Below are 12,113 nucleotides of genomic sequence, written 5' to 3'. Positions count from 1 at the left end.
ACCTATCTCCTTGACATTTGGCAGACTTTGTGGCCTCACCAGGGACACCACCTCTGTAGTTTTCACCCCCCTGTGGTGTAACACATACATGTGACATGAGTTTTGCTTTCAGGAATTTGGGGTACAGTTCCTCCCAAACCCCTGCACAGATCTTCTTGAAACACGGCAGACTTTATGCTCTTAGCAGGGGCTACCACCTCTGCAAGTTTCATCCAAACCAAACAAAAAACAGCAAAGTTATAGATATTTCATTGATTCCCCATTATACCCTATGGCCGGATCTCCGAAGCGGCTCCAAAGCTTTTCCGAAGTGATTCAGAAGCTCTGAACCACTTTGGAAAGCCTAACGAAGCCAGCACTTTGTCTGAAACAGCATGTCAAGATCATCGAAGCATCCAAATCTCCGGATCTGAACCACAGTGCAAAGCCTCGCACAGCCCTACTATATATGATGATTGATGTTCCACATACTTGCTTTTGTTGTTGTTGTTTGGGGTTTGTGTAAAGCTGCAAGGCTGGATGGTGGCTGGGGTGGGGGGAGAGGGAACCTAGCATGGTGCCTGGGGCATCCTGGGTTCTAAGCCTTTCAAAGTAAGTTTGGCTAAGGCACACCAGCAGAGTAAGCTTGGCTAAGGCCAAGACCTAGAGGGGCTGGTGCTCCAAAAAGCAGATGGTCTGGGACTGGTGGTGAGAGGAGGCCTAGAGGGGCCTGTGTCTGAAACCAAGGGGCTGGTATCTAGGCACAGCCATTAGGGGCGTGTGAAGCAGGCTGTATTAAATTCAGATTTGGATTTGGCTTCAGCCCCATTCAGAGGACAGTGATTCAATTCACTGATTTGGATCACTGTCCCAATTTGATTCGGCTGAGTTGAAACTAAAGATTCGATTCTGATTTGGAGAATCAGAGAGTCGGCCATAGACACCACTTTAAATGTTTTTTCTACATACCTTAAGGTACCAGGCGCAGCTCGTGAACACTGAGGTGGTGGGTGGATGGAGCTCACCAGGATGTGGGGCACTGAGCAGAACTGATATACTGGCTCTCTGCCACTGCCCTTGTCCCTCATTCTCAACCCACAGTCCCTCCAGTGCCCCTCACTCCTAACCAGCAGCCCCTGCCTGCCCTTACTGGCACTGACTGCTCCCTCCTGGCATCAGGACATGAGTCTAGCTGCAGCTGTACCACCCATGGCTTTGTGACTCTGCATAGTGCCAGCCCTTGCTGTTCTGCTCCCAGTGCCTGTGCCCAAGTCCCAGTGATCCCCATGCTGTTCATGGGAAATCCTTGGCTGGGCAAGCCCCTTCCCTTCCACACCAGCCTCCCCCTGCACAGGCTGCTCTAGAGGGTCAGGGAGGCTCTAAGCACAGCTCTGGAGGCCTCTCCTACCCAGAGCTATCCCCGCATCCCCGACACCCATCTCTCTCTCTTTTACGCACACCCTTACTGCCACCTCCACCCCTTCCCTCAGCCCATCCCGCTCCCCAAGTGATTCCTGGGATCAGGACGCCCCCACACCCCTCCAGGCTAGGGCCACATGTCCCAGCACCGGTGTGGGCCCCTGTCAGCATTGTCTTTTTGCAGGGGGTGCACCACCATGCCAAGGGGGTGCCTGTGCACCTGTGTGCATCCCCTGCGTATCACCCCTGCTTCTGCCAGCAGGTCCCATCCCATCTGGCTGCTAGACATGCAAGGTGTGAGATTTGGGAGGGGGAAGGGATGTGGGGGGGTGGGTGTAGGGTTTGTGGGGGTGAGCTTTTGGGGGGTTTGTGGGTGGATTGTGGGGGTGGGGTTGTGGGTGTGGGTGGACTGTGGGGCGGTAGCAGGGACAGCTCAGGAGGGTTGGTTCCCCTGCCCCCACCCCTGTGGCACAGAGTCCCCTCCAAAGAAGCAGCGGTGGCCATCGGGGCTCTCATGCCCGGTCCTGGCAGCTGCACATGACACAGGGAGTGGGCCTGGCCTGCTTGTTTGCACCTTTGGGCAGGACCGGGCTGCTCTTGCTGTCACCTGGGATCTCAGCACTGCACACAGAAGCTGTATGCCCTCAGGCCGGGCTGGGTCCTGCCTCCATGTGCCCCACACACCATTGGGCTGGGCTGGCTTCATGGAGGCAAGACCCAGCCCAGCCTGAGGGTGCACAGCTTCTGAGTGCAGTGCTGGGACTGCGAGTGACAGCAAGAGTTACCCGGTCCTGCCCAAGGGCATGCGCCCTGTGCCAGGTGCAGCCACTGGGGGTCTCTGCCAAAAGTGGGAATGAGTGCCCCAACAGCTGCTACTGCTGCAGAGGGCAGTGTGCCATGTTGGGGGTCGGGCAGGGGACCCACCCCTCCCACATAGTCTTCCAACCCACAGTCCCCCCCTCCAGACACTCCCCCTCACCTCCACAGTCCCCCACCCCCACATCCCTACTTACTAGGGTTAGAGCTTGGGTCCAATCACTGGTGCAGCCTTGAGCCTTGCCCTGCTCCTATTTGCCCCACCACATGGAGACAGTGTGCTGGAGCAGCAGGGGCATGAGGCACCCATAGAGACTCTCTGGCCAGGTGCCAGAGTATCTCCTTGGAGGGCCCAGCCTCTGGTTGCCTCTGGGCATGCTTTAGGAGTGCACCCTGTGCCTGTTTTTTCCAGCATGGTTTTTTTTTTCATACTGGGATTTCACAGTATCAGTTTTAGAGGGGAACCTTTTTTTCATTCTTGGCATGCCTCTTGTGGCATCTCAAACTGCTTTGACACACTCATGCACAAGCTCTCTCATCTGGACACAGCTGTCCTTGTCAATCTTGCCTATCAGAAAACTATTTTTTTGATCCTAGAACTTGCTGACTGGCTATAATACTGAGCTCTAAATTAATTATTTGCTGGACAGTATGCATTAGTGGTGTATTTGGAACTTTTCTCCTTATGCATCAGATGAACAGCCAAATTCTCAGGTGGTATAATTTGGTGTAGCTCCATTGACTGAAGTGAACAAATGACAACTTGCACCATCTGAAGATCTAGTTCAATGTATTTTGTTGTAGCATTTAATTCTGTACAGTTAAATGAGCTACATTTTATGCTGGTAGTGGTTAACTTGGTCATCTAATTCTTCTTTAAGCTTGCATGCTTGGAAGGACAATGAGATGAATAAAAAAATATACTGTTTTCTTCCATCTAGGTCAAAACCAAGTTCCCATCCAGCTGGCAGGCATAGTTTTATCACCCTGCTACAATATAAATTCAAAATTTGCCAACTATTTCACTGTCAGAAGTTTCAATTATTGGCACCAGGATTCAACCTGAGATCTCTGAAAACAGAAGGGCCTAATTGACAAGCACATTATGCATCTTTTTACGTGCTGGAAGGGGTGGGGATGGTAGGGCTTAGAGCGACTCCGAGAGCCACTCTGCTTAAAGTGTCCACAGTGTCTTGTGTATCAGTGTCACTGTACTTGAAAGTGGCGGTGGGGGTGCTTTAACTAAAGATTATTGGACCCCCACCACCATTTTGAAGCACAGGAACACGTATACATGAGATGCAGAAGCTAATTAGTACGCTCCAGTGTGTTAATTAGTACGTTCCAGAAGACTTGATTACTAATACTCAAATGAATTATAAATAAGAAAAAAAAAATTCTGCAAGACAAATATACATTCCCTAAAGCAAAGTTCTAGCAAGAAGTAGAAGCAAGAAGACTTAGAAGCAGTAGTTAGAGTATTACAGTGCATTGGAGCAGCGTCCCCACACATGTAGAGGCACACATTAAGTCTACTGAAATGCTACTGCAATTGTCCCCATTCTTTTTTAATCTTCCCTCCACCGTTTTGCTGTCATTCCCTTGTTGCTTCAGTGCTTCCTATAAATTATAGTAGGTTGTTTTAGTAATAGATTATGCAAAATTCTACCATTATGGGGCAATTTCAGTACATTACTCGTTATATTCTTAAAGCTTAATTCATATGTCAAAATCTAATTGCTACAGATTAGCCATTGCCAACTGATAGGTTATATAAAATATATTTAAAAAAAAATAAGGAAAATCCTTTCTTAAGTGGGAGGTCTGTTGGCTTTCAGTGATTTGTGAGAGGAGTTGCTGCATACTGGAATCAATTTAAACTTACCAATTGTTTTACTACCGTAGGAACTGACTTGTGAAGACCAGGTGTGCCATCAAGTATTTAAGAAGAAAATTTAAACTGACTGGAAATCCAAACTAGATTATCATCATATTTTTATGCTTTCTTTAAAAAAAAATGGAATCACTGCTTGTCCCTGCCATCTATATACAAAAACATATTGTAACAACAACGTGGAAGCATTTATGTATGTTGTAAGGCTTCATGCTTTTCAGTCTGGAGTTAAATAAAAATAATTGTTCCAATAATAGGTTTCCTTCATTTTTAGAATCTTTGTAATGTTTCCAGAGGCACGATGGTGAGTCCTTCTGCAGCTGTGCTAGAAATAAACACTCACAATGGGCATTTTTACACATGCAACCACTGCTGCGATGCTTGCAGTTGTATAAGCAGCGAAATGTGCATTGGCACTGAGAAAATGGTGGCAGCACACTTTTGACACCTCAGGGGTGCTTTAGTTCATAAGTGCACTGCCACCATTTTCTTCATGCTATTGTGCATTTAGCTGCTTATACAGCTGCATGCAGTGCAGCTCACCTCAGCTTGTGTGTGGAGCAGACTCGATTTAATCAAGTCTGTTCCAAAGTGGCGAATCTCCAGTGTGTCACAGGAAAAAAGTAGGTGTATAAATGAATGAAAGGGACCCGTGAATGAAAGAGACCTGGGGGTAATAATAGACCACAGTATGAACATGAGCCGGCAGTGTGATGCTGTAGCCAGCAAGGCAAATAATACTCTGGCACGCATCAATCGATGCATCTCCAGCAAAACCAAGGAGGTGATTCTTCCTCTCTACTCAGCACTTCTGAGACCACAGCTGGAGTCCTGCATCCAGTTCTGGGCACTGCACTTTAACAAGGACATGAACAAGCTTGAGAGAGTCCAAAGAAGAGCCACCCGTGTGATCAGAGTCTTATACAGCCAGCCATACGAGGAAAGGCTGAAGAGTCTGGGACTCTTTAGCCTGAGGAAAAGAAGGCTGAGATGGGACTTGGTAGCAGCTTACTGCTTTACTAGGGGAGTACACCAAGTGCTCAGTGAGCAACTGTTGACCAGGCCACCTGATGGGAAAACTCAGAGTAATGTCCAGAAACCCCTGGAAGACCAATTCAGGCTCAACACTAGGAAAAACTTCTTCACAGTCAGGGTGTCCAGATTGTGGAATAAGCTCCCTCCAGAGGTGGTGCAATCGCCTACCCTGGAAGTCTTCAAGAGGAGACTAGACAGTCACCTTGCCAGGGTCACCTAACCCCCAGTTATCTTTTCTGCTTGGTGCAGGGGCTGGACCCGATGATCTTCTGAGGTTCCTTCCAGCCGTACAATCTATGAATCTGACAATGCCCAATTATCTCAACAACAGTACATCTGTCCATGGTACTGTAAAACCACAATATGTTTGGATAACCGAGTGCAAATCTGACATTCATTGTACTTTCCTATTTAATTTAGTTCTGGGTCACTGTGACATAGTTTCAAGCAACAAGATGGCTCAGACTGATAATAGGATACACAACTTCACATTTAGGTCACTCATTTGAATTTGGCCCACATCCATAGCTACTGAAAATTGTTAAACATCTCACAACTGTTTGATGGCCTTTGTGTTGATGACTTTAGTACAGACAGGCATGCTCTACCACAAAATCCATTGACTTAATTAGAAATGTTTGGTTATCTCAAAAGAGGTCATAAGTATTGAACTAACCTGTCAACTCAGGGGCTACGCCATACAGAATTAGGCCTAGGGAACATTGACAGGGATTGTGTTTGGGAACCTATACAACCATTGGCAAGCAGGCCATAGCTAGTCCTTGCTCCTTTAGCGAACATATACTTAAAGAAAAAAATGTTTCCATAACTCTGTGAAGGACCACAGGCTTTACTGTGATATTTCTGTTGACTGTGTTTGTCTGGTTGATATAATATTGTATGCCTCAGATTACCTGCTTAGCCTGTGCATAGAGAAGGAGGAAGTTAAGTGCCAATGCTGTCTACAGAAGAGACAAAATAGACCTCTAGAATCGGCAGTCTTGATAGCTGTGCTGGCGTATCAACAAAGGTGAGATAAACATGACAAAAGGGAGAGCAGCCTGGAAAAAACAGCCTGGCAGGTCTGGGGCCAAAAATGTCTGGGAGAATGTCTGAGAGAAATTGGAAGACCTTGGGTGGAGTGAGAAAAAACTGGAAGTATCTTTGGGGTACTCAGGGCTGTGAAGACTGGACTGGGGATGGCAGGACTGCTTAACCCCTTTGGAGGGGATAGAGAAACTCTGGCTGGCTAGTCTTACCTTTACTGAAGTGACTGTCTGCTGCACTGCTGGGAACTGTAGGTTGCACTTGGTCACCCCAAAAGTCCATCTCTCAGAAACAGACCTGGATGCTAGCTCCTTGAGTCAGGGCCAGGGAGAACTAGGGAGGGTGAGGGACCTTAAGGCTGGGGTCTCAGAGTGGGAAGGAGATAAGACACCTCTTTGCTCTAGGCTGGCTTCCAGGATACTTTCAGTGACCAGACAAGGCTCCAGCAGGCCTGAGCAAGCATCCCTCTGGAGGGAACTCTGGGTTTCTACAGCTTCACTACCTGATGTGTAGTTTGTGTTATTTGTTATCCAACTATGAATGACAAGATCCATGTTTTAGTAAATTGGATCTAGAATCATGAAGCAAAATACATGACCACGTAGGTATCAGAGTTCTTGTATAAATCTGACAATTCTGCCCACAAATACATCTGGACACCCAGGCACATCTAAGTACTGGGCAGGTATGGATAAACATTTTTTGTGAACTAAAGTTAGCATCAACTGATGGAAATTGATCCTGTGTATCTTGCTTTGGGTGATTTCTGATCAAAGACGGATGCTTTTCTGATCTAACAAAAGAGTAAACCATACATGTCCTGACTTTGGCCCACAGGGATATTGCATTCAGAGCTGGTAAACACCTTATTACTGGTTGAACCCTTATCTGGAATCTTCAATGGAAACAGACACTCATTTCCTGCCTTGGGACCCCTGCTGTCTTCTTCTCTTAAAGGAACCACATGAAATGAATGTTCAAAGGTTATTAAACTTTCAAAGAAATATAGAAATGAAGCAACTGCATGAGAAGTACATGCTTTTATTTTCTGAATACTAATTTCCAAATTTAGCACTTCCCAGGAAAAAAAAAATTGAGCTTCATAGCATCAAATAACTTGACATCAAATCAAAAAACAACGGAAAGAACGTTACATTTCCACATACAGTGGTCATTACTTTAAAAATAATAAGCATTGAGTTTTGAGAGTAAGAAAACCAGCACTTTCGCTGACTTCATATTTATGCTTATGGTTCAGAGTGTTCTTGGTACAGGCAAGTTTACCAGATACATTAGGGGCATGTAAATCAAGGATGCATAAGGGAACTTTTAATTTTTAAAAGAGCACTGATCAGGAAACTGGATCTGCTAGTTGAATAGAATTACCTTCATGCACGACTTCTGGAGCCAATAGTTTCAGGCATTTGAAAATGGTTAATGCAAATGTGCAGTTAGGTTTTCTATACTGCAAAACAAGCCCTTTCTTTCTGTTGCCTCTGAACTAGCTGTACACTTTTTGACATGTGAGAACTCTTAACATGCTTTAGAATTGTATGCTCAGCACTGGAGACAGATGAGGAGTGATCCATTGTGCTGTGCTACACTTACTTGCAAAAGTACACTAATTTATACAATACTCGTTATGTTAGGTTGGTCTCCAAGCTGCTCAAAGTCCCTTATCTCCCTTTCTGCAGGTGAAATACAGCACTGAAAGAAAGAGCCTTGCTGGTAAATCAGAGAATGCACATTCAGAATTCCTCATCTCTTGGGCAATACAGTATTGTCTCAACTGTTTTGAGGGGCTGTCATTTGCACTTCATTCTGTCTGCATAATGCATATTATTTAAATCTAGTTTGAAAGGAGGGGTAGCTACCAGCAACCTCCTGACCCAGGGAGCTGAAGAGGGATTGTACTGTAGTGAAAACATTTCCTAGTAGTTTGAGTATAACTCTGAGGATCAGTAGCATGCCCTCCCCACCAAGACTTTCAGATAGAAATAGCACTGGTGTAAGAATAGAGCATTTTAGGCTCACAGCACTGGCCTAAACTTTGCTCCCATAAAAAGTCATGGGGCATTTTACTGTCATCTTTCATACACATCCATTCTTCAGACCACTACCCTTTGTTGCTTGTATGTGTAGGTACCAATGATACTGCCAGGAATGACATTGAGCAGATCAGAGGTGACTATCAGTCTCTTGGCAGGAGGATTAAGAGCAAAGTGGTGTTCAATTCTTCCCAAGGAAGGCAAAAGTCCAGGCAGGGACCATTGTATACTGGAAGCAAACACGTAGCTTAGATGGTGGTGTCAACATGAAGGCTTCAGCTTCTTTGAGAACAGGTGGATGTTCTTGGGAGGAGGACTGCTATCAAGAGATGGGATTCACCTGAGGAGAATTGGGAAGAGGATCTTTGGGTGTCATCTGGCTTTAAACTAGTTTCCACGAGCAATGGTGATCAACACAGTACCAAGCACACAGTCCAGAGGGGAAAGGACTTGAAACAGCAACTCAACTCTGGGAAAGGGCCAGAAGACCACAGGACTGCAGCGAGTGGTGCAAAAGGGAAGCAAGTAGCTCAAAATGCAAAATACATCCAATGCATGTATACAAATATGGGAAGTATGGGGAATAAACAAGATGAGCTGGAAAAGAACTATGATCTGATTGGCATCACAGAGACCTGGTTAGACAGAACTTATGACTGGAATGTCAACATTGAGGGTTACACAAAAGGTGGTGGCCTTGCCTTACATATCAAAAACACATACACTTTTTCCCTGGTTCAGGAGGAAGAAAACAGAAAAGGAGAATGCATCTGGGTGAAGATGAAAGGTGAAAGATGCAGCACCACTAAAATGGTGGGGATTTGTTTTAGGCCACCTAATCAGAAAGAGGAGGTGGATGAGGCACTCCTTCAAGCAGGTGACAATTCTATCCAAAAGCTATGGGAAGGTACAGATGGGAGACTTCAATTTTCTGCACATGTACTGGAAGAACAATGCAGCCAAACGTAAAATGTAAAGCCAGTTCCTAACTTGTGTGAAGGACAACATTCTGTTCCAGAAAGAGGATACAAGCAGGGGAGTGTGAAAAGATCAAGGATACCTGCCCAGAGAAACTCCCCAGCCAGGGGGGGTATGTCCAGCAGCAGTGGCATGACCAAGCTCTGGAGGGAGCTTCTGATCTGCCCAGGCTCAGCCTTATCAGCTCACCAGGTGAGCCGGATTGGTTCAATCAAGGCTCCGGGAGTTATTTCTGGCCCAATACACCAGCAGGAGGAAGGAAGTTAAAGAGGAGAAGAAGGGGTTGGCAGAGAGGGCAATTGCTCACCTGCTGGTCTGGATTGAAGTCCCCGGAAATGAGGCAGCAGACCCACAGAGTCTATATAGCTCAGAGGAGCTTAGAAAAAGCATTTCTGCGTTAATTGGCTGCAGAGGGCGGTTAATTGAGCCAGTGAGACGCTAATTATTGAAGGGGGAAAAAATGCCTGATTGTAGCTTCAGCAATCGGGAACTTGTGAACTGAATGAGAAGAGGAGGGATAGCAGCCACTATGAACCCCAGCACCATGGGGAAAAGTGGATAAACAGACACATTGGGTCTTTATTTTTTTTTTGTCTTTGTTTTGCAAGGAGGTTTTTTTTTTTTCGTTTGCCCTTCCTTACAATCTGACTGGCGGCAGTCAGTTCTAGGTCGGGGAGTCATCACCCCTTCCCAGTTCAATCAAGTCATGGCAGGTGAGAACTGAGAGGAGCACTGACCTAATTGACTGACTGGCATCTGTCCAGCATAAGAATGGCAAGTGAATGTCAAGGGGACACAGAGGTCCACATCCGTATACGGTGATTTCCTGACAGGGAGCCTCTCTCTTTGATCTTGTCCTGACCAACAGGGAAGAATAGGTGGAGGATGTGAAGGTGATGGGTAACTTGAGAGGAAGGGATCATGATACACTAGAATTCCATATCCTGAAAGAGGAAAAGAATAAGGTCAGCAAAATTAGGATCCTAGATTTCAAAGAGGTGGATTTCATCCAACCCAAGGAATAAATAAGCATGGTGTCATGGGATGATAGGCTGAAGGATAAAGGCAACGAGGACAGCTGGGAGCTTCTAAAGGGCACAGGATTGGAAGCCCAACAAGAAACTGTCTTGACATGATGGAAGAACAAGAGGAATGGCAAAAGACTAATGTGACTGCACAAGGAGCTTCTAAAATACCTCAAATACAAAAAGAAAGTGTACAGGCAATGGAAGAATGGATTGGTCACCAAGGAAGCATATCAGGAAATAGCCAGAACCTGCAGGGACAAAAATCAGCAAGGCAAAGACAAAGAATGAGCTGCACCTGGCAAAGGAGGTTAAGGGCAACAAGAAGAGATTCTAAGTATATTGGTCTGAAAAGAAAAACCAACAAGCTGTGGGTCCTCTGTTAACAAGCTAGGATGAACTCCTAACAGAAGATAAAAGAAAGTGGAGCTACTTAACAGCTCTTTTATCTATATCTTCATAAAAAATTAAGCTGCATTAGGACATCTAATAAGGATTATTTCATTAAAGAAGGGGGCAAGCTGAAGTAAGAGATAACAAAAGAAACAATGTGAGAGCTTTTGTTGGGTCTGAATAAATTCAAGTCAGGAGAGTCAGATGGAGTCCATCCCAGAGTCCTGAAGGAACTGGCAGAGGAGATCTCAGAGCCCTTGGCAATGATGTTCACGAAGTCATGGGAAATGGGCCAGGTACCAGAGGATTAGAAAAGGGCCAGAATAGTGCCCCTCTTAAAAAAGGCAAAAAGGAGGACCTGGGGAACTACAAATCAGTTAGCCTCACCATCTGGGAACTTACTGGTGCATATCCTAAGGAAGGGCCATAGGTACACATCTGGAGGAGGAAAGGCTGATCACAGGCAGCCAGCATGGATTTATGAAAAAAAAATTGTGTCAATCAAACTTGATCTCCTTTGACAATGTAACTGCTTGGGTGGATGAAGGGAATGCTGTGGATATAGTATATCTGGACTTCAGCAAGACTTTTGACAAGCTCCCTGTAATAGAGTGCCATCCTTAGCAATCTTTAGGGGTGCCTGTGAGTATTCCTGAGTGTCTACATTTGCCCTTTCTGCTGGGAACAGACTCCCCTTCACTCGCCTGCCACATCTTGATGTTTCTTTGTTGCCTGTATAATGTCCCTTTGTGGGGGCTTCAGCCTCTTGAGCTTCTGCTCCCTTTTCTTTGACTAGGCCTACCAGCTGAGGTCCATGATCTAAGACTTAACTTGGAGGCCCTAGCACCACAAACCACTCTGGGCTCCTGGCCCTTTATACCATGGCACCAGGCTAGTTTAAAGCCAGTCTCTTTAATGCTGCACCTCTGTGGTGCTGAGTTGTTGGGGCCTCAGCCTCCCCTGGCTTTGCCCCTTATTCTATAGCAAGGCCTCCCAGCCTAGGCCCGCTAGGTAGGACTCAACATTGGGGCACTAGTGCATCCCTCCGCTCTGGGCTGTGTGTCCTGTATGGTTGTGCCTGCTATAGCTCTCTAGCCCTCCAGCTGTGTCCCGTGGATGCTAATGAAGTCTCCACCTCCCCTACAGCCTCATCCACAAACCACTAGTTTAAAATAGAACAGAAACAATAAGCCCTGGGCTATAACAAAAAAATAAAGGTAAAGAAGGCAATTTGCCTGCTAACATTTCCAGGGTCTCTATCTCTCTGCATCCCACCACCAGCTGCTCTCTCTCTCTTGTGGAGCTGCTGCAGCTTCTCTGTGAGTCCTCATGAGTCAACCCTCTCTGCAGCTTGGGGTTCCCCTGGCCAGCTCAGACACTGCTTATGTAGTTCTGGTCTGAGCCCTCTTCCAGTCACCTGAAGCCCCCTCAGCTGACCAGCCATCTGGGCTCAGAGTTTAACCCCTGCTCTGCTGGCAG

The 12,113-nt window shown here is 46.2% G+C and overlaps 1 protein-coding gene across 1 annotated transcript in view; it reads left to right on the top strand.

Annotated features, from left to right (window-relative positions):
* The window catches only part of RBP2 (retinol binding protein 2), a 34,244-nt gene extending 29,882 nt beyond the window's left edge, over positions 1-4,362 (top strand). Inside the window, exon 5 of the mRNA XM_006257986.3 lies at positions 4,120-4,362. Coding sequence (XP_006258048.1) covers positions 4,120-4,173 — 54 coding nt within the window. The 3' untranslated portion in view covers positions 4,174-4,362. The remainder of the gene's footprint in view (positions 1-4,119) is intronic.
* Positions 4,363-12,113: the final 7,751 nt, after the last annotated feature.

Source organism: Alligator mississippiensis, chromosome 7 (genome assembly GCF_030867095.1).
Source record: "Alligator mississippiensis isolate rAllMis1 chromosome 7, rAllMis1, whole genome shotgun sequence".
NCBI lineage: Eukaryota > Metazoa > Chordata > Crocodylia > Alligatoridae > Alligator > Alligator mississippiensis.
Note: the sequence above shows the minus strand (reverse complement) of the source record. Positions and strands in the feature narration are given on the sequence as shown.